At 40.9% G+C, this 22967-nt stretch overlaps 1 protein-coding gene across 1 annotated transcript in view; it reads left to right on the top strand.

Annotated features, from left to right (window-relative positions):
• Positions 1-22875, top strand: part of pde8a (phosphodiesterase 8A) — a 49753-nt gene extending 26878 nt beyond the window's left edge. Inside the window, exons 3-22 of the mRNA XM_084928191.1 lie at positions 3806-3996; positions 5069-5125; positions 5273-5327; positions 5499-5587; positions 5806-5884; positions 7357-7497; positions 8034-8122; positions 8261-8312; positions 8397-8439; positions 9486-9563; positions 9791-9861; positions 11378-11542; positions 13894-13942; positions 14175-14310; positions 14428-14626; positions 16835-17052; positions 17853-17985; positions 18740-18904; positions 19026-19155; positions 20687-22875. Coding sequence (XP_084784317.1) covers positions 3806-3996; positions 5069-5125; positions 5273-5327; positions 5499-5587; positions 5806-5884; positions 7357-7497; positions 8034-8122; positions 8261-8312; positions 8397-8439; positions 9486-9563; positions 9791-9861; positions 11378-11542; positions 13894-13942; positions 14175-14310; positions 14428-14626; positions 16835-17052; positions 17853-17985; positions 18740-18904; positions 19026-19155; positions 20687-20793 — 2247 coding nt within the window. The 3' untranslated portion in view covers positions 20794-22875. The remainder of the gene's footprint in view (positions 1-3805; positions 3997-5068; positions 5126-5272; positions 5328-5498; positions 5588-5805; positions 5885-7356; positions 7498-8033; positions 8123-8260; positions 8313-8396; positions 8440-9485; positions 9564-9790; positions 9862-11377; positions 11543-13893; positions 13943-14174; positions 14311-14427; positions 14627-16834; positions 17053-17852; positions 17986-18739; positions 18905-19025; positions 19156-20686) is intronic.
• Positions 22876-22967: the final 92 nt, after the last annotated feature.

The following is a 22967-nucleotide window of genomic DNA, read 5'->3' as shown; positions in this document are numbered from 1 at the left end:
ATTCATTAAGAAGCTTTTAGCTAAGTTGTAAAGCAAAACTTGGTGTGACTGTGAATATTTGGTGGAGTTGTTTTTTGCATTTTAGTATTTAAAAACTTTTGCTTGGAGTTTGGTGGAAATTCTTAAAGACCCCACAGCATGTCCCATGCAAAGATTCGAAAAGAGGAGAGATGGGGATTAAAACTGTTAATGGGCGTATTGTGTGCAGTACACCCCTGGGTTGTCAAGGCAACAAGGCCAAACATTTGTGACGAAGAGCATACCATAATGAACAATGCACATTATGGAACAGCTGCACAGAGGGTCCATGGACCGGTTTCATCGCTGCAGACATTCTCAGATGTTCAGTGGGTCATTATACAGTTCATGTGCGTTCCTTCGCCATGTGTCGCTGCTGTTGTATAAAACCTCAGAAACGTCAAGCTTTCAGCCATTTACGCAGTGTGGTGTGGTCTTTTTGTTTGTTTTTGTTTCTTCAGGGGCTTTGACATTTATTTTATTGTTTTTATTAGATTTTTTTTTTAAGCAGAAATAAGAATTTACTGTCGTTCTACCCAGTAGAACATACACGGATTATGAAAAGAGGATAAAGTGAAATAGCTGCAGAAATGCCTTAAAACTGCATTTTTGCTAGTAGCTAGCAGGGGGCAACTCATCTGGTCCCAAAAAGTAATTGTACAGTTGTATAGAAGGTTTTACAGTCGCATGATGTATATCTGTCCGCCATCTTGGACGTATGACAGTGTAGGATCTCCAGCCACATGGGCCTAGAGACTGATCGTGACCCCCTGATGGCGGAAAGCTAGGGAATAATTTATGTTTGCCAGTTGGCGAAGAACCACCTATGATTGCTTTGGTTGCTAGCATGTTGCAATAGTTTGCATGGAAGACACTGATTTGTCTGCAAACACTTGCCAACTACTCTTCAGGCAGTAGTGAAACTGAAAAGTGTGACACAAACCTTTGAAACATGTTTGCTGCAGTGCTGAGGCACTATTTTTAATGTGAAGGCAAATATTTCCCATTTCAGGTTTCTATTTTTTGCTACTGCTCTGCTAGTGGTTAGCAAGTGTTTGCAAATAAGTCTGCATCTTTTATGCAAACTACAGGTGATCACAGAAATCTGCTAACAGCCAAAGCAATAAGATTGAGGTTTTTGGTGCTGCACCTAAGGTGCAACTAAGTTTACCTAGCAACATTTAAGTAAACCACTTGCCAAAGTTGGGGAATACATCATTTTTCCCCTGTAACTGTTGGTTGCAATGACGCCATGCAGGAAATCTCTATAAGAAAGCGCTCAAAAAATGTATTGATGAAATAATGAAATGATATTCTCAGCTGCTAGTAAATCATGGCTCTGCATACAAAAGAATACAAGGTTAAGCTATGTATGCTTTAGGGTGTGGCTACAAGATCACAGTGAACCTGCATTGTCCCCGGGCTTCTTAGTCAGAGTCACCCTGTGCTTGTCACACCCTCTTTAAAAAGGCCAAAATGGACATGACAAAGGACTCATGTCGAAGCCTCAGACATACCGCATGAATGAAAATAGACTAGTTGCACAGCTGGGGCATAGCATGTAACATGGTGCATTTTTACAAAAATAAAATTGCAACAAATTCTCATAACAGTGAAGTTTGAAGGTGCTGGATATATTAGAAGTTGTGCATTGTAATGACATATATAAGTGCACAGACTGCTTCATTGTCTGATGCGCTCCACAGTGACCACAGTAGGAAAGCGAGGTAGAGAGATATCCCCTTCCTGTTTTTGTCACTCACAGCTGATCCTGTCATTCCCTCCTCCTCTCTGCTCCTCCTCTTTTCTCGCGGTCCACAGGATCTGGCCGGGCCCTCTGTTTTCAACAATGATGTTTTCTAGACTGAGTGATCAGACTCTGCCAAACCGCTCACTACCCCCTTCAAACTATTTTTTCCCCTCTGGATGTCATTGTCTGTCTGCTACTTTCTCTTTCTGGTACATCTGACTCTTTGGAGCATGAGCAGGGTATCCTGATTTTCAGAATTTAAGATTATAGATTTTATTTTTCCCTATCAGCTGTAACTGGTTTTGTTATTATAAGCAAGGCATATCTGTCTAGGCCCAGCAAGAATCCCCTAAGCAGACCTTATCGTGGCCTATATTGCCCCGTTCCTCCAGCTCTGCAGGAATGTTGACTTTTTCTACCAACATCCCAATGTGGAATTCTGATCTAATTCCCTGTGCGTACCGAACATAGCTCTAGGATTCAGAGGTGATGTATTTATGACCCAGACACTTAATGCCGCTTGTAGGAAAAATGCTCACATGAGAAATATGGCTTGGATTGGCAACACCTCTCTCAGACATAAGGACTCGGTGCTTCGAGCCTGAGGCTATGTTTTGCTACTTAAATAATGCCATGCCAATTGTCAGCATGAATCAGAAAGACAACTGTCCAAACAGCCAATCCTCTATCCCCTCATTGTGTGGAGGACAGAGCTTCTACTTTTCTCAGCAAAATCAGGTCTTTGTATCCTAACTCAACCTTACAGGTGTGATGCAAACTTAAAACTGCAGAACAAGCTTTCTTTTCTTTACATTCACACTGCTCCCTGCCAACAGTTGGAGATGACGTCTGTTTGAGAGGGTGACTCATGAATCTACTCTTAGTGCGGCACTGCTCTTGGAGGCAGGCCTAAAGCTCTGGTCCAGTATTTGCGCATGTAATGGGGTTATTTGAAAGTACGGTGGCAGAGAGAGAGAGAGAGCCTATTCTCAGGTTTGACGATAGCAGCAGCAGCAGCCTTGGCAGACTGGTGGAGGGGCCCACAGCCAGTGAAGGCCACCAGGATTAATTGTGCTATAGCTCATGGCAGCAGACAAGAAAATCTCATGCATCTGAGTACAAGCTGATCAATCAGGGCCTACCCACTGGAGACCTGAGGTCACACTGCAGGCTGATTAGAATGACACATGCAAATGACCACAAATGCGACAGTGATGTTTTGACAGTTCGGATCCCAAATCCCTGTAGCCATTTTTTTTTTTGCTACAGAACTGATGATATAGGGCATGGGTACATCATTTGTGATTAATCTAATTTCCTTAATGGAATCACAACTTCAGAACGATTTGCACGGGAGTTCTCCAGGGTTGTGCAATAAATATTTTCAGATTCCTTTTAATAATGCAGCTACTCTGTAGTTGTCACACATCCAACCAGTAGAGCATAATTTCATAGACTCACTTTGTTAAAAAAAAAAAGACTGATTATATGAATCAACAGAATCATTATCACAATTCTTTAGGTCAGATGTTTGAGTGCCACAGTAGATTTAGTCCATAGACTTTATATAATGGTATTGTCCTAATTACTCCCTTACTATTTGGATAATATCAATTACTAGTAAAAAACAAACAAAAAAAACAAAACAAAACCAAAGAACACCAATAATATTTGAATCCATCATGGCGTCCTTACTTTTAGAACCGGGACTGACAGCCACTTCTCGGTCCTTAATGTTTCGTAAATGTAAACCACGATGAATTTTACACAGCAGAGATGTTTAATAAGTGTCCGGCACTTTAATGTAGACTTATCATTTACCCACCGAAGGTTGCAACTTGCGTGCTTTTGTCTTTGTTGTCCATGCTAGCAAACCAAGTGTAAAATCTGTTTGCATACATCATTTCTTACTTAGGAGACTCTTTTAATGTGTTCGTTTTTACCCCTCCTCATTTATTATTCCACTGGAATATTAACTGTGGTACTAATAGATGTCTTTTATATTACGATATGTGCTTAGCCGTGTGTCTTTTGCAGGTACTTTTAGTTTTTGCCAAAGAGGATAGTCAGAGTAATGGCTTCTGCTGGGCATGCGAGAAGGCCAACTTCAGGTGCAGCATGGCGCGAACGCCGGAGTCGGCTCTTGAATGCTTCTTGGAGAAGCATCATGACCTCGTCATCATTGACCACAGACATTCCAGACACTTTGACGCTGAAGCACTATGCCGGTAAGCAAGCTCTCCATCATCTGTGCCGTTTCTTTGAGTGATGCGATGTAGTGATCTGCAGCTTTGTTTTGTCCAGTATACCCGCACAGCTCTTTGCAGAATGTCAAGTATCTATTCCTCTTGCCATTTTTTTTTAAAGCTGGATGTCATTTAGCATTATTGGTGATATGAACATTGATACTTTTAAGCTGAGCTATCAGTGATTGACCAGTCAGGAGTTGAGTTTGCATTCAAATATCACTACCTCGTAAACTGTGACCATTTGTTCGGGCCATTACTTTCTGAGCCACTGACTTACTGCTATTTTAGCTATTTATACCCAGTTTCCACTAGCTTCACATCATTTACACCTCTTTTTTTTATCAACTTTTTCCATTACTTTTTTGCAGACTGTTTAGACATGCTTTGTAAATTGTTTTTATGCACTCTAGATTGTAGGACCTTAGAGCGAGATAAAGTTGTGCATATAAATTTACTTAATCACGCTGTGATTTTTGTTTTAACCAGCACAGCTGAAGTGAATTTGTTAGTGGCTGTCCTCTAAGGGCTGTGACTGAACAATTATGGAACTACTTTTCATGTGTTACAGTGCATTTGGTACAGCACTGGTGATTATGACTCTGTGTGGGGGTAAATGGCCAGCTCACTTTGGGTTCCCCGGCTACCACTGCATGCTACCTAGTGGAGTCATGTCACTGAGAAATGAGCGGTGACTGCCTATACCACTCTCTATCTTTAGCCTCTGCTCAAACCAAAAACACATTGAGAAACATTCATTTGCCCTGCCCAGCGTGTATGTTAACCCTATTCATTTTGGCCGATCCATATGTTCGGTGTACACGGGAACTAAAGGGCCTTTATGACCACTGGCTGGGGAAAACCACAGGCGGATGAGTGGCCCTGTACACTGCATTCTTTCAGAGGCCTCTGCCCGCTCATAGAGCTCCACCAGTGGGCTCTGCCTGCCTGCGAGAATCGGAGCGTGAAAAACTGAAAAATACATTGATTTGATGCCATGGGCTTTTCCACCAGCCTGCTTGCCAGCTAAAAGGCTCCCTCTGTTTACATTCAGGTCAATTAGAGCAGTAAACTCCTCAGAAAACACTGTGATAGTCGCCGTTGTGAAAAGGTATGTAATCTCTTTCTTCCTTTTCGTCACTGTTTGAAATGATTGAAAATGCTTGGCTTGGAGCAGGTCTGTGTAACCCTCTGATGTTCTTTAAACAACTGTTTGTCTTGTCGATGTTTCGGTGCTTACACATGCTCTCCTTTTAAGGCCAGACAGAGAGGAAGCCTCTGTGATGCCACTGATCAATGCTGGCTTTAATAGGGTGAGTGACTCTGCCTTTAAATGTGTGTCTTCTACCGAATGCGTGCGTATTGATGTACTGATACGTTTTAATCTATCGGTATATAAGGCCGGAGTCCAGATTTGGACTGTGCATGAATTGCAAGTGGGATTTATTTTTTTGCCTTTTTACCTGTGTTGCTCTGACTCTCAGAGATATGTGGAAAATGCCAATATGATGGCCTGCTACAATGAGCTGCTACAGTTGGAGCATGGAGAGGTGCGGGCACAGTTCAAATTGAGGTGAGTCACGCCGTATCGGTGTGATGTCCTGTGTTGTAGTTAAATACACAGCGCCCTTATTTAAATGCCCGTGCACTGAGAGCAAGGCATTGGAAAGAACACGCTGACTTTCAATCCCAGTTTTAACTCCTGCTACATTTTTCTTGAAAGTTGGTAAATGTTAAGCTACTTTTGCATTTCTTAACAATAATTCTGCTGCTGTTGTGTCTCTACACAAGGGCTGGCAATGCTATTTTCACAGCTCTAGAACAAAGCCAAGAGGCCATAGAGATCACTTCTGAAGATCAAGTTATTCAGGTGGGCTTTTGATAAACTTTTGCTTCTAGCTCAATTTTTGTCACTCTCTCTCTTTCCCTGAACTTCCCCTCCTGTTTCTTCCTTTCACAATCTCTCCTGTTTAAGATCCTGTTTTCATTCCTGTCATCTGAATGACCCATAATACTATAGCCTGTGTTCTCATATTTACATATACAGTAGTATGTGTAGTATGTGCGAAGGTCTCGAGCTACCCCTCATTTGTTTATATTTTAATTCCAAGAATCCAGACTTTCTTGTATTTTTCAAGTGCTCTTGAGCAGTAACTCTCCAGGGTTTTTGAAAGTTGTGGATACACATACTGGACAACTCAACATCTAAAAAAATGAAATTATGTCTATAGGAACTTTGCAAAAAATAGATAATTTGTTCCAGTTTCTTTAAATTAATCTATGAAAAATGCTAAAGATTACATCATTTGACAGACACATTATTTTTGCACTAACAGGGTGATTCCCAAAGATCTATAAACCAAAGATTTGGCTTACCTTGGCATGGTGTGCAGTGTTTCCTTAGAAAAATTGAGGAAACTCAATAAGTAGAGGAGAAAGAAAGAAGCAGGCCTAAAAGAAAAGGCTACAGCAGATGGACAGTATCTAAAGGCCATGTCCTTTAGAAAAGGCAAAGATGAAATCTATTTTTCAAGGGGGTATTAATAAGTCATAAATAAACATATTATAATTATGATTATAAAAGGCCATTCTTAAAGGAGGGAAATAGGAGGAAAAACATTAACCAAGAACTGGACTGAAAATCAGTGTTTATAGAGTGATCAGTCAAAATGTGACATCTTTGATTCAACGTCAGTATGGGTGGAGGATGTCAGGAGGTACAACAGTCTGTGACTACAGCCATTTCAGTCGGTGGTGTTGGGATTCTTGTTAGACTTGCTGGATTTTGTTCCACCGTACCATATCATCTGCCATGGTCTGTCACAGTGAATAATGACAATGATGCCAAACACACTACCAGTGTAGTAAAAGCATACCTGGATAGAACAACAGAATGGAGCGCTATCAGTCATGGATTGGTCTCCCCAGAGCCCAGATCTCAACATTGGATCCAAAGGGAGCCAACGTTCAAAGAAGAGCTTTGAATGTCCTTCAAGAAGCCTGTAGGAACTATTTCTGAAGACTATTTAAAAGAAATGTCAAGAAAGTTTGCCTAAGAGTTCAGATTGTGTTGAAGGATAAAAGGTGGTCATACCAAATATTGACTTTCAGCCTCATTAGAACTGTATAAACTCTGTTTTTCCCTTTATATACTGTGTTTCCATGTATGTTTGCACAGGTTTCAATAAATTGCTCCACCTGTTTCACTTTTTCCTGGCAAAATATAAAGAAATTGGGGTTGCTCAAGACTTTTGTATCTTGTATCAGTAGAGGTAGTGGTCTTAACTCATGGTCCATCTTTTAAACAGCAGACAACAGTCTCTTGTTGCCTCTCCTTGACAGTATGTGAATCCTGCCTACGAGTCCATTATGGGCTACCAACAAGGCGAGCTAATAGGGAAGGAAATAATAGAAGTGCCTAAAAGTGAGAAGAATAAGCCTGATCTCCTTGAAACGATAAACTCCTGCATACGCAAAGGAAAGGTAAAGTGCATTTATCAAATCATTTTATCGTTCGCATCTCACATTTCAGGTCATACACATTTAAATGTAGTTTACTTCATCACACACTTAATTTCATCAGGCAATATGTGAGGAGCTTTTTTCTGATTGGTTATACATATACAGTTTTGGCATGTCATGTGTGTGCTGTAAGTCTGCACCACCGGTCATCCAGCACCTCCGTTTCATGTGCATAAGAGCAGCGGTTGATGCCTGTGCTGTAATCTCACTACACAGAGAGCGAAGGTCAGTCACAGACAGGCTAACAGCAGGAAGGGTCTTTTCAAGCTACTAAGGTAGTCTGTGGGGGTGGGGGGGGGGTGACATGAAACAAGAGCACTGGACTCCAGGAGCGTGCCCCTTCCCCATTAAAGCAAGTGGCTGCCCCCCCTAATCTGCAGCGCAAACACCAACCGAGCTCCACACCTATTTATCGGATGTTTTCAAGTCTTATATTTTCAGTTTTTGTGATAAATGGTTAAATAATTGGTCACATGACTTATTTTTATGTTTTCCAGGAATGGCAGGGGATCTACTATGCCAAAAAGAAGAATGGAGACAGCATTCAGCAAAATGTGAAGATCACACCTGTAATTGGGCAGGGAGGGTGAGTGGATGTTTTGGAAATCTTGCTCCTGTAGTCTGATTTAATGTAAATGACCTGTTCAGCAACTGAATGATTACACTGTAATGATTGTTCAGTTTAGGTTTCTCTTTTGTGTTAATATGCTTTTGTCTTTCACAGAAAAATCAGACACTATGTGTCTATCAACAGGCCTTTAAATGATAATAATAAGGTGAGATGTGTTTCTAGTTGTTAATGAAGAAGGATGTGAGCTTTTTGCTTTTCATCATGTTGCTTTTCCACTCTGTCCATGCAGACTGATAAATCCAGTGAACGTGTGCAGGCAGAGTCTCAGACAGGTGAGATCCATTAAATGCTGACCATATCCTCCGTCCAGTTAAAAATTGTGCCAGAAGTCACACAAGGTTCGATGATTTGACGGCCAAGCTGCTGGTCATTAGAAAGATCAACATACAGTGTTTTTTTTATTTTATTTTGGGAGCTTTGTGAAGTCAGACTTTGGAAACATTTTAGCAAATATATTGCACCATGCCAGCAAAAATTATTGCTTTCTACAATCACAACCCAAACTTTAAACCTTAGATTAACAGAGTGTGCAGTCCTGCTTTATCTAGCTGAGAAATATCTCACGAGGAATGAATTCTGTCTTTTTGTTTACCTTGAAAAGGTCATTCATATTTTCACTTTCTCTCAACTGGACTATTGTTTCTCGTTGTATTGTGGACTGAAGTGTAAGGCCAATTCACAGCTGCAACCGATATCAAAATGCAGCAGCTTGACTTCTGACAGGCAAACAAAACGGGGATCATATCGTTCCTGTGCTGGCGTCACCAGCTCACTGCGAAAAATTGATTTTGAAAATCTTCCTTCTTGTCTGGGAAGCCTTACAGCTACAAGTAAAAGTTGGTGAACTCTTTCAGATTACTGGAAAGTGCAAGTGACATTTAGCATACAGACAAACGGGGGGAAAGTTCCTACTGTTGATAAATTCAAATAAAATTCAATGATAATTAATGAAATAAACAAACAAGAGGGTGCTATCCAAAAGCACTTTCTGTGTAGCTAAAACATGATGAGATCTTTTCCCCTGATAGACTACTGTTGATCTAAAATCGTTTACAACCCCATCAACAAGCTACACCATAACACTGGGTGGAAATTTTCTTCATTGCCTTAAAAACACACACTTCTTTTTTCTGTTGTTATTTCAATTATATTTGCATGTTCGAAATAAAATTATATCTGATCTTTTTAAAATGGATAAAAGTACATATTTCTACATACTGATAAATTTCTTCCTCTAGCCAAAGATCAGTCATATTCCTGCCACATCTCAATTTTGTCTGCCTGCATTTGCTAATGAAAGGTGTTTTCTTCTCCCCAGACATACAATCCAGTAAGCACAAAGACCGGAGGAAAGGCTCTCTGGATGTAAGATCCACAACATCTCGAGGGAGCGATGGTGAGCGTGAAAGGAGACAGATGATGGAAACTCTGGGCGTTTCGTGTCAGCTTATGAAACATTCCCTATTGTCTGTTTACATCAATTGTTGATTGGATACACACACAAACACACTGATTAGAAAGTGGTTGGGGAAAACTGCTGCCTACCTAACTTGTGCTTGAACTACATAACTTTCACAGTTTGCTGAAAATCAATGTGATTTTTTTTTTCTCTTCTTCTTCCAGGGAGCTCACAGCGAAGGCACTCGTCAATGGCTCGTATCCACTCCATGACTATAGAGGCTCCCATCACTAAGGTGGGTACATTTCCTTCCTCATCCCTCTCAGCCTCCATCATATGATTAGCACTTTGTTTTGATGTTTTGGATCTCATGACTGAACTCTTGGATTATAAAAATTGCCATGACTGCCATGAGCACTTTTTGAAGAGCTACCAGCACTGAGTGTAGAGGTCACACACACTATGTTAAGAGTAGACAAGCTGATAAAATACCAGATTTTATGCACAAGACTCTAAAGCATGTTGGACGAGACTGACCTGCTGTTTTACTGGTTTATGCTGTTTGCAGGCTGGATAGTCGGAACAGAAAAAGTCCCCAGGGATGGGTCATATGACACACTGCTGTTCCTCTGCTGTATCATTTGACTGTGTAGTCAGTCCCTGTAGGCGTCATCCTCACCAGAATAAAGCGCTGATAGAACTGCGGGTACTGTGTGTGTTTATATGTGTGTATAAGCGAATTAACTGGAACTTCTGTTCTTGCGCATGTTTGCTGACCTCGCCCATAGGTACCCATTGCTAAAGCCGCCTCAGCCTTCTGAGTAGAAATTAAAATATCTCTGCTTTTGAGCTCCTATTTAAATACTAATTTACTTAAAGAAACATTTTGATATTGTACTGTTATTAGTTACTGAGCAAGAGCAGGTCATACAGACATATGAAAAAGAAAGTACAACCTTGACAGAGGGTGTACTATGTATCAGGAGATAAAGAATTATCTGTTCCTCAGCAGGTTTTGAAATTTGGTAAACACAACCCCGGATGGAAAACAAAACGTGACATATTAGATGGTAGCAGTATTTATTTAACAAAAACTAAGCCAAAATGCAGAAGGTTGCATGTGAAAAACAAAACAAAAGAAAACCTACATGCATGCTTACTTCTTACACAGGAAGATTGAAGTCCCAGTTTTGGCGGTTTACTGGTCTGGAGCATTCAGGTGTGCCAAAGATGAAAGACATCCGCAGTGATTGTAGAGAAGCAATTGTTGCTGCTGTGACGCTACATTGTGTATTATAGCTAGAGGAGTGCACTGGTAATCTGCGAAACTGATGTTTGTTTGGTTTTTATTGTTGTTGTTTTATTTTTTACAGAGGATACATTTACTTTTCACAAATAAACAAAATTTGTACATTTCCAAAGAGTCATCTAGCTGTACTTGTGACCCTTTTTTCTTTCCAATTTACACGTGTGTATGCCTGAAACTACAAGGGACAGAGCCTTTTTAGTCTGGCTGCAGAGGCTTTCAAATGGCCCAAATAAAGTGATGCTAGTTTAATGTGCATTGTTTGAAACACACTTTTATTGGAGAATTTATGATTATTTTGAAAGAATTTCTTTATTTTATTTGTACTTGGTTCAACGTACATGTCACTAATAATCATCATGTTTACAGGGGGACTTTTTACCTCTCCTCCTGTGTATATACTACATCATCATAATAATAATAATAATAATAATAATAATAATAATAATAATAATAATAATAATGATAATAATGATGATGATACTTATAATATTTCATTACACAGGTAATCAACATCATTAATGCAGCACAGGAAAGCAGTCCTATGCCTGTTGCTGAGGCCTTGGATCGGGTACTGGAGATCCTAAGGACCACTGAGCTCTACTCTCCACAGCTGGGAACCAAGGATGAAGATCCCCACACAAATGACCTTGTAGGCGGGCTGATGACGGTAAGTCGCAGATCCTTTAAGAAGTTTGAAACAACCTGTTTCCTCCATCTGCCAGTGAATCAGTTCCTATATGACGACTCTTGAATAGCCAGGATGCCTGCACTATGAATGCCCACGACGTGGTAACGTAAAAGCAAGCATTTTGGGAACGTCCTTGAATGTGGCCCTCGTATTTTTGCAAATATATCAATTCATATTTTGGGAGACGGTAAGAGAGCGGGAGGCAAAAAGCGACTCACAGACAGCAATGGTGAAGAACAGAAGTAGAAAGAGTGCCAAGTTGGCAGTCTTGGCAACAACCCCAGAGGAAGTGTTAGATTGTCCTTTGTGCTCCTGTAGGCTGGAGAGGAAAGCCCACCCCACCCTTTCTTTCTCCCCCCGCTCCCTCCCTCTCTCTCTCTCTCTCTCGCTGCACACATGAACCTTTTCCTCTCGACTCCACAGGCCTGGAAACATCCTGTTCTTTGGATCCGATGAATAAGCATGGCCTTACTTATATATGTCCACTGCGGAAACACAAAAGCATGGAGGTGTTGGTCCCTCGCCAGAAAGATTTATTCTGCATAGGTGATAAAGCTAATGGAATCCGAAAACCATGAGGTGTCTGTGATTAGAAGATTATTTATACACAATCGTACTGGTTTATGAGGTGCCTAGCTGAATTTGTGCTTTGCTGAAATGATAGGTGTCCAGTTTGTTACGGTGAACGGGATGCTGGCTCTGAACTTAAACCGCCCAGTGAACATTAAGAGAGGAGCTGTCATCTTTGTGGGTGAAGAAGTCTTAAAATAGCCAGCGTGTAGCAGAGGCAACGCCACCATGAGACAATGCTGGGGTCAAAGATGAGCCAGTCTCCTCTTCCTTTTTCACTTGTGAAGTAAACATTTCACTGTGTGACACACACCCATGGACTCACCAACACCCAGTAGATATATCTAGCATGAGAATGACTGGATGATAGAAGTCAGTAATTTTCATTGCTGGCGAGTTGGAGAAAGAACTTGAAAGTTGATGTTCATAATGTTATAGGTGAATTCAATTTTTTTTTTTTTTTAATTATTATTTTCTATCAATGTGTCGATTGTGCCTTTGTCGGCCATGCTGACTTTGGCTGACTTGTGAAATTTGAAATATAGTTGAGCAGAGACAGGAGACCAACTATCTGCTACTAAGTGATGGGCAACAGGTGAACGGCTTTATATGTAGATGGGGCTCAAGGTGCTATGGCGACTCAGGCTTTGCTTTGAGTTGCATGGCTGTCCTGTTAACGAGCAGGGAAAGGCAGCTGATCCGCATTGTGTCCAAAATGTCATGGCAGTCCATTCAAGAGCTATTTATAATATTTGTAAATTACCTTTCAAATTCTTAACACACAGTGTCTTCAGCACAGCTGGTACAAATCACAGTCGGATCATTACGCTTCTCACCACGTGTTTGATTATTTGGGTGATGAAGTGTTACCCCACTGATAAGCTCCATTTGCTATCACAGCATGCATCAATGCCCAGAGGAAGACAAATGTCATGATGAAATCATTCGATGCAGATTATCTGACCCGCGAACATAACTTATCACAGTGTTATTTCTGACTCGGTCAGTTCAGAAATATGTTTCTCTTCTGACTGCGTATTGGTGTCATTAATAAGCTCAATTTGGCCATGTCATCCCTCTTTGTGCGAGTGGGGAAAGTGGCGCGAACTGTCGGCTTAACATGGCCTTTAAAACATTGTGTCACCACAGCACAGATGGAAGAACACTCATAAAGGCAGGAACAACAGGTCTATTTCTACATTTGTCATTTTTTCTTCTTTCTTTTTTGCACTTCCTTAAAGAGCTGTTGAGACAAATCCAAAATCCAACCACCTGCTTCTTATTTAAATGCTTCTTGTGGCTCATTCATATGTCACTCATGCTGTTTTGTGAGTCGCTAAAAACATCTGTGATGGCTGAATCCAGATGTTCAGGCTGATCTGGCACAGATTTCTTTAAAGTCCGAGCTTGTGTGTGTGTGTGTGTGTGTGTGTGTGTGTGTGTGTGTGTGTGTGTGTGTGTGTGTGTGTGTGTGTGTGTGTGTTCCAAATGGCTTAATTTTCCAAAGATAACTTTTATATAACATCTAATGCAAGCATAAACTCAGAGCATCCGAAGAGTTTCACTCTCCAGATAATTTTGACAGTACGCCGCAGGATTTATTATAGAGGTGATGCTGGTGCCCCTGACAATGAGCTGAAGTCTTCATGTTGCGTTTTGAAGAAAGCTAAAGGATGGATTTATTCATTCTGTGCATGCATTTTTTTTCAACTCTTTCTCTCCACCTGCAGTCCCTAAAGCTCTTTGTTTCTGGTCTACAGGATGGTTTACGCAGGTTGTCAGGAAATGAATACATCTTTTCCACCAAACGTGAGTTTACAAAATGCATAATGCAATTTTGACACAGAGTACAGATTTTTCATTACATTTTCTTTCCAGCTTGGGTGTATATTATATATTTTTTGTACATTTTGTGTATTTTGTATCTTATATTGTTCAACTGCCTGCATCTTTTAAAAAAAAAAAAAAAAATCCTAGTTCCCTTCTTCCCTTTCCTCTTCATTTGAATTCCTTCTTTGTCGTGTCTTCCTTTTCCTCACAGAGCCCCACCATCTCCCCAGTCACCTGACAACTCCTCTGTCGTTAAACGACATCCCCCCTCGAATCGCCCAGACCATGGAGAATGAGGACTCTTGGGACTTTGACATTTTCAACTTGGAGGCGGCGACCCTGAAACGGTGAGGCTGAACCTGTTTAATGCTGCAGGATTGATTTGTGTGTTTTTTGGGGGGGAAATAAAAAGAAGACTCGCGATGACAGCTTGTGTTAAAGTTTCATGTTCAATCATCCCACAGGCCTCTGACCTACTTGGGCCTGAAGATCTTCTCCCGCTTTGGGGTCTGTGAGTTCCTAAACTGTCCTGAAGCCACTTTGCGCTCCTGGCTACAAGTCATTGAAGCGAACTACCACTCGAGTAACTCCTACCACAACTCTACCCATGCAGCTGATGTCCTGCATGCAACGGCCTATTTTCTCTGCAAGGAGAGGGTCAAGGTAAATTAATAATGTTAGTTTTAAAAAGTATATTACAAATTAAGCTCATATTTCCTAATTACTTGTATCATTTAGAATTAAAAACAATGTTCACTTATGGTTTATTTGAATTATCTTAGGTCAGAACCAGATGTTATAGATGGATAAAATAGTTATTTAAAGCTTCAGCAGCCTGCCCTACTTTTGTTTGCAAGAGTTCACCATTTCTGATTTTTGGACCCAGACCTCTACAAGTAACTAAATGCTGGAAGGTAACACAGCCAGACAGAAGTCTCAGCACAGTCTTGGGTGTCACTTGTCTTGTCTGAGTCTACTTTATCCTAAAAAGTCTTGGTTTTGTCCAAGTGTGTCAGTAGCTCAGTAACTGTTGGGTGATGTGCAGTGGCTAAAGCTGCTTACCAAACCGTCTATTTCTGAACTCAGTGGAGTGATCTTTCATTGGCTTAGCCCATAAACTGTGCAGTTATATCACCAGGGTTAATAAATCCCTTGAAATCTGCAGGGTTAGCAGGTTTAAAATCTGTTATGTACTGTTGTATAGCACAGCGGTCCCCAACCCCCGGGCCTCGGACCGGTACCGGTCCGTGAGTCGTTTGGTACCGGGCCGCGAGAGTTGAGGCTCAGGTGTGAAATGTATGGTTTTCAGGGTTTTTATCGTTTTTCAGCGTTATTTTGTTATCGTTTTTATCGCTTACTCGGTTTTCCTGGGTCTTTTCACGTGTGTTATGAATAAATTTCTTTTTTTCGGTACCGGTACTAGTTTTATTTTGTTGTATGTATCCGCGACACCTTAAAGGCCGGTCCGTGAAAATATTGTCGGGCATAAACCGGTCCATGGCGCAAAAAAGGTTGGGGACCGCTGGTATAGCATACTCTTTAAATGTGTTAAATAGAACAAAGCTTTAAAAAAAACAAAAAACCCAAGCGCTTTAAAGACTAAATGATTTTCGGTTTCTGGCTAGCATTAGACATGAAATGTGTATTATGATAAAAGAATACTGTGCAAAAGTCTTGATCCACTCCTTGTTTCTTTCTGTTATGCTTCCAAGGAGTCAGACTTTCTTGTGTTATTATTTTTATCATTATTATTTTATTTATATTTTTACAGCGGCCATATTTTACTCCACTTAACGCTGACCTTTGAATCAGCCCAGCATAAAAATGCATCTAGCTTTAGCAATGAACCAGCGTTGTCCACACGTAACAGACAAGTCAGCAAGCAGTCTGTCACAAAAACAATATTTTTTCCCACTTTTTCAGTCGAATCTATGGAAAATATCAAAGATAACTCAGTTTGATGGCTTTTTCTCACCAACACGATGATTCCCAAAGAACTGTTTGCTGAAACTTGGCATTTATTCAGCATGGTGCAGTACATGTTCTTAAAAAATGTGAGGAAATTGGACAAATGGGGGGCAAAAGAAGAAATGACAGTCCGAAAAACACTATATAGATGAACAGTTTTTGAAAGTCATGTCTTTAGGAAAGAGGCACAAATCCAGCAAACGATCTGAGAGATAAATCTGAATCCTCAGCTGATTCATTTCCTGCTCACTGAAGTCTCAACAGAAATGGTCTCAGTGGAAGGGTGGCTGTCAAGAAAGCTTTTCTTAAGGAAGGGAAACTGGGAGAAAATTACACCAGAACTGAAATGAAAATCAGTGACCACAGGTCTTAATAAATGATGAATCCAAATTGGAAAATTTTGGTTCAAATTGTTGTTGTGTGTACGGAGGAGGTCAGGAGAGAGGTACAACAATGAGTGTGAGCAGCCATCTATAAAACACGGTGGAGGTTCTCTCATGGTTTGGGGCTGCATCTCAACAAATGTTGTTGGGAATATAAAAAAAAAAACTGATGGAATTATAAAATCTGAAAATGCTTTCAGATCTACTATGCAAAACCAGCTGGAAACATTGGCTTCATTTTTAGCACACTGCCAGTGCAGTAAAAGCAAACCTGGATAGAAGAAAGCACAGTGGAACAATATCAGTCATGGATTGGACTCCCCAGACCCCGGATCTCAACATTGTTAAAGCAGCGTGGGATCATCTTGACAGAGAACTGAACAAAGATGGAAATGTTTGTTATATAAATGTTATAATAGAAGGTTATACTGTGCCAACTGTTAGTATAGCTGATCATTCACCTGATAACGATTAGGCTATTCAAATGCCAACCTTTAACTTCACTGGCTTCTACCAACAGCAAAGTCTGGATCCAATTGATGAGGTGGCCGCCCTGATTGCTGCTACCGTGCACGATGTGGACCACCCAGGCCGTACCAACAGCTTCCTTTGCAATGCAGGAAGCGAGCTGGCCATCCTCTATAATGACACAGCTGTACTAGAGAGTCACCATGCCGCACTGGCCTTCCAGATCACCACGAGAGATGATAAGTGCAACATCTTCAAAAACATAGAAAGGTAGGAGATTTATGATGTGGCCGTCTGTGCGCTTGCTTTTACTGCCCGCAGCTCTGTAAAACACCACAAGTTCCCCAAACATAAATGTATTAGGTGTCCAGACTTTAAGCTTTTTCCCTAATAACTGAGTTAAGAGGAAGAATTTTTAGGATGTAGCTACATTGAAGCCTCAAGGCCTAAATTAGTTATCGTTTAGACAGCTTGATGTCTAGTATAATCTGCTGTCACTGTGTGCTCAAAGGACTAATATTTGCCACACAGCCTTTGCTTGCACAGAGTTGGAAAACTGATTACTAAATTTCTATTTTGGGATTAATTATTTGTTTCAGTTTAAGTGAATTTGCTGACTTTTGATCAGATAAACCATGATTCCAGGTATTTTATTTTACGTTTTTTTTGCACACTCTACAAAATCTTTAGATTTTGCAACATGTAAGGTCAGGCTCATTATATTTAACATATGGAAGCACTTTGAGACACGCACATGATCTGAAGTATCATAGGACTTAAGTCTCCTTACGCACTGATGAAAGTGATACTGTGTGTTTGTGTATGCTGACAGCAGCAGGGTAGTAATGTGATTTGAGTCCCAAAACAGAATAGCTCACATTTGCTGGTCCCCTCCAAGGGGGAAGGTGAACAAAGCATTCATTCATGGCCACTGTCACTGTAGTGAAGGGGAAAACTGTTCACACGGGTTTCCAGGCTATTTACCACACTGTCATCTCACTCTCTGTTTTCACTTCTCCCCGTCTTTCTCTCCCTTACCCTCGTGATTCCCGTCCACACTTTCTCTCAAGGAATGAATATCGAACGTTACGACAGGCCATCATTGACATGGTGCTCGCAACTGAGATGACCAAACACTTTGAGCATGTCAACAAGTTTGTCAACAGCATCAACAAACCACTGGCTGCTCTGGAGGAGAATGGGGTGAGAATGAAATTGAAACACTCTTAAATGATTTTTAATATAGATTTCATACCTGTGAGGAAATATAATTTCCCTTTTTTCCCCTTTTCCCCCTAAATAAACCAGATAATGATACACCAACAGTAAGCGAGCCACAGTGTCTTAAGGGCTTAGGGAGATGATGATACTGGTGTTTGCTGTGGTACAGATGTCTTTGTGGGGGGAGAGTTTTGCAACTTGGTACCATCTTTCTCATCCCTGTGTGGAATGCGCAACACAGACATTTAAAAGCTGTATTGCTTTTTTAAGTGTAGGATTTTTAGAGGGCTTGTGCATTTGTGTCTGATGTAAAATGTGATGAAGGTCAGGTTTGGTTAATAAAAGAGTGCCTTGAGGGAAAAACATAATATCGTTTGACTGTAAGACAAAACACAAAGATTGGGAATAAAATAACTCTGCTTGGGGAAACAGATCTTCTTCTGCAGGTTGGTTTAACATTACTCTCAGTGAATTCAGTCTTGTAACATAAAGTACAACCCATATCATGTGACTTCATGAAGATTGCTGTGCTCATTTACATGGAAGTGTAACTCATAATTAAACTTCTAGAAGACTAAACCCTATCAGCTGCCAGGGCTGCTCTTTGTAAAGACATATCAGGTTATTCGTGAAGTAGTTCACTTGTAAGGTGCTGTTGATTTTAACAAAAAACTTGAATTTGAGTTTATTTTGTGGTAAATGTTTGCTTTTTCTTTTCTTCTTTCCTTATATACAGGGAAACAACGATGAGGAATCTGTCAAAAGCGTCTTGACATCCCCCGAGAATCGCATCCTTGTCAAGCGGATGCTGATTAAATGTGCAGACATATCCAATCCATGTAGGCCTCAGGAGCTCTGTATAGAATGGGCTGGACGAATCTCAGAGGAGTATTTTGCACAGGTGATTAGAAGGGGGAAAAAATAACATAGTGTTGAATGCGTGTGGAAATGGATCCAGCAGGAAGCAGCTGTAATGTGTTTACTGGGATTGATGACTCCTTGCGCTCTTATCTCTGATGCAGACTGACGAGGAGAAGAGACAAGGTCTACCGGTGGTCATGCCTGTGTTTGACAGAAACACTTGTAGCATCCCAAAGTCCCAGATTTCCTTCATAGACTACTTCATTACAGACATGTTTGATGCATGGGACGGTAAGTCTGCACAGCATGACATAAAAAGTACTTTTATATCTATATTTGTGTCAATTCCTATGCATGCACAGGACCAATATTCGTAGGAGGTTCAGTTATTCGCTGTAATGTGATTAGGTGGCATTTGTCTTTCACTGTCATAATAAAATTCTCAGTGTTATTAGATCACAGCAAGCATACTCGGTGTTTGGTGCCATCAAACATGGCCTTTTGTTGCCTTGTAAAGAAATTAATCCAAAGGCTCATACTGTAGGCAGATGCACTATAGATGTTATCATCCTGGTAAGCTTGCTAGTGTTGTCTAGCTTGGATGGATTGGCACGCCCGTAGACTGTTAGGGAGCATCACATGCACATAGATGTCTTCTAATTAGTGCTAACTCACAAATAAAATAGTCCTACATTTTCACACAGCCGTGTTATTGTCAGATAATCATTAAAAAAAATGCTGCAAAAGGCACCGAAACCACAAACACAGTTGAGAGGACTAGTTCAGTGACTTCAGTTGGTGACACAGCTTGCATTGGCTGCTGTAGCAGTAGCCGTGCTCTATATCTGCTTGTATAACCAAGAGGTTATTCACTTGGGGTGGGCTGTGATGCTTCAATTGTTTAGAACCACTCTCAAGTGGCAGTTAGGTTGCTCTAAAGTCCAATCGTGCTCTTTTCTCCGTGTCAAAGCCGACGGCCGACACACCATTGGGGGCAGAGGAGGTTATTAATTCTCCATAATGTGCCCCAAACATACAGGGGACAAAAAAAATGGAGTTTATTCCTCACTTTCTGTAATGGTAAATTATTTACTTATAAAGTGCTTTTCTACAAGCCTCATTCACCCTGTCATAAAAGCACTTTTTTTTCCCTCCACCTAGATGCTTTGTCTAACATTCATGCATACACTCACACTCCAGTGCATGCATCAGGGGCAACTTTGAGTTCAGTATCTTGCCCGAGGATACTTCGACGTTCAGAGAAAAGTAGCCGGGGAATCGATCCACTGACCTTCCGACTGGTTTACGACCCGCGCTATCTAATTAAAGTTGGTGCCGACATACAACGCTAACTGATTTATCCCCCTGTAATTAGTTAGCATGCATGTGAGTGGAGGGATGACAGCTGAAGAGCCAAAATGGTGGATTACATCAGTATTATGGTTTCATTCTCTTTTCTGTTTTTTTCCTGTGTGCCCGTGCACACACAGACACGTCTGTATTGCAAGTGTTGGTTATTTGTGCAGAAATGACATGAAACTATAGCGAGGCAGATTCAGTTTATTATGACTCTCATAATAATAATATTAATTTGATCCATCACTTTTATTGGGTATTCAGCCATTGGTAGAACCAAAGTGGCCGTCGGAGGAACTGCCGTTTTTGTCACGTTCCGCTGTCTTCATTTTTCAGCACCAGATGCTGCTGCTTGTTTTTATACTGTGACAGTGAGATAGAGATGTTTATTACATATAAATGTGTCGTACTATCTTTGAAACAAAATGTAATCTTTAAGCCTCATCTTGGTTTTTCTTCTCCCCAGCTTTTGCAGACCTCCCCAATCTTATGCAGCACTTGGACAACAACTTCAAGTATTGGAAAGGCCTGGATGAGAGGAAGCTGCACAGCCTGCGACCACCTCCCGAGTAGGTGCTGCAGTGTTTGTGCCCTGGGACTCTGTAATCTGAGGCAGACCTCCTCTCTCTCTCTTGGCTGGGGGGGGTCTCTCTCCCTGCCAGCCCAACCAGCCAAGGGGCTTCCTCGCCTTCACTCTCCTGCTTCCGTAGCACACCGAGCGTCCACATGTCCGTCCATACAGAGAACCACAGAAGGACTTCCTTCCTGACAGGCAGTTGCAGCTGTAATGCTGCGGGCTTTACGAGCCTGTCGTACGCGAACTGTGACAAACAGACACGGACGCGCAGCATCCTTACAAACTTCTTGTGCCTCTCAGGCAATCGCAGTGTAGCTGGTCAAGTGACATGACTGAAAGAGGGTCGTTACCGGTCTTCTGGCGAAGCACCCGTCCCTCCCCGATCGCCACGTGGGCACTCCTGTCTGCCTGTGAAGTTGCTGTTTGAGTAAAAACTGCTTGTTTACTGAAAAGACTCGATGGAAGCGTGGTCTGGATGAAAAAAGGTATCTTTTCAAACCAGGCCGTGAAATCACTTTTGACCTCCATTCCTGTGCTCGCAGCAAGGCAGGACTGCTCTTTCAACCCCCTGGAGGTCACACCATGAAAGAACACTCCACTGCTTTTCTTTGTTTGTTTTTTTTGTTTGTTTGTTTGTTTGTTTGTTTGTTTTTGTTTTGGGGCAATATTCACACGTGTCCGAGAGAAACCCAACCAAGTTGACACATAGCTGTCTTAGCAGACATGTGAGAGGAGATGCTTTCTTTATGGGTCGGGGGCGGTGGACCTTTCTCTTAGGCCACTGCTGAGAGACAAAAACCTCAACATCACAATCGTAGGTATCTAACTGCAGATGATTTGGTGTGTACATTTTTCTTAAGATGTTCCATATTTTCTATATAAAAATTCCTAAATGAATTAGTTGACGAGAACAAAATGAATTTATGAAGAGCGAGAAAAGCCAAAGCTAATGAAGACAAATACTACTATAACTCTCGAAAATTCACAATTATTATTCATATGAAACATTACCATATTAAACTTTTTTTTTTTTATCAAAAGTACAGTACCAGTTTGAATGAACACTTTTGTATTGCACTGTAAACAATATTAGAAATGTCTACGTCTCAGTGATTTGTCCAGGGATGGGATGTTGCATTGGAGAATAAGCTGTTATTGTTGATCATCGGGAGTTTGCGTGCGTGCGTGCGTGTGTGCGCGCTTGCGTGCGTGTGTGGGTGTGTTTTGGTTGTTGCTGCGAGTGCGTGGGTGTATTCATTGTTGCAACAATCCCTTGCTCTTGGTTTAATGCTGTAAACCGCTCGACATTTGACAACAGCAGAAATATGTGAAAACATTTTGGACTTGAAAAATTTTGTCTCCCAGAAATTTTTGTATCTGGTTTATCCTACTGAAAAGACTGCCTTATTTTATACAATATTTATACAGTACATCCCACTGTGCAACTGCAACAGACATCTGGAGTTTTTATTATGACATAGTCAGAAGGTTATGTTCAAGGAAATCTCAATATTTTTATAGACAATGAATTTTACACTGGATTTGCAGCAAAAGAGATCAACCATTATAGCTATCTGAATACTTTTGAATGGGATGGTCACGCAGAGCATGTATACAGAGAACTAAATGGTTAAGAAGGATGTGGATCGCAGAGTTGTCTATCACTGTCTTTAAGCAGTCTCCTGGAGGCCAGCTTGTATTGATTTTCTTTTTTCTTCTTCTTCTTTCTTTTTGGATCAAACATCATTCTATTTTGGCCACTTGTCCAACATCCTCCTGCACAGACCCAGGGAACAGCTTTTTGTTCAAGGTTGGATTCAGATTAGGATACTAATATATGTTAAAGATTGTCGCTTATTAAGAATATTTCCTCTTTAAACAGTATATTAAATGCCATAACAGCTGGTGGTTAACAAGATGCGCTGACCACGATTATCGTTGTTTCTCTCAAATGACAGAAATGTACACACAATCAGGGGATTTGTTTGTTCCTTCTGATACACATTGGTCTGAAGGCACGGAAAAATTTTTTAGAAACTATTCAATGAAAAATAAAATAATGTCAATTATATATTTAATGTCTATGATTCAATGCCGTTTTTCTTTTTGACTTGCTCATTTATTTCACGCCTGCAGTAAGACTCTGTGTCTGCCTCTTCAGGTTACTTCC

The sequence above is a fragment of the Perissodus microlepis genome, chromosome 1 (genome assembly GCF_051167445.1).
Source record: "Perissodus microlepis isolate ML-2025 ecotype Zambia chromosome 1, ASM5116744v1, whole genome shotgun sequence".
NCBI lineage: Eukaryota > Metazoa > Chordata > Actinopteri > Cichliformes > Cichlidae > Perissodus > Perissodus microlepis.
The sequence above is the reverse complement of the archived record's forward strand: the minus strand, read 5'-3'. Positions and strand labels throughout refer to the sequence as shown.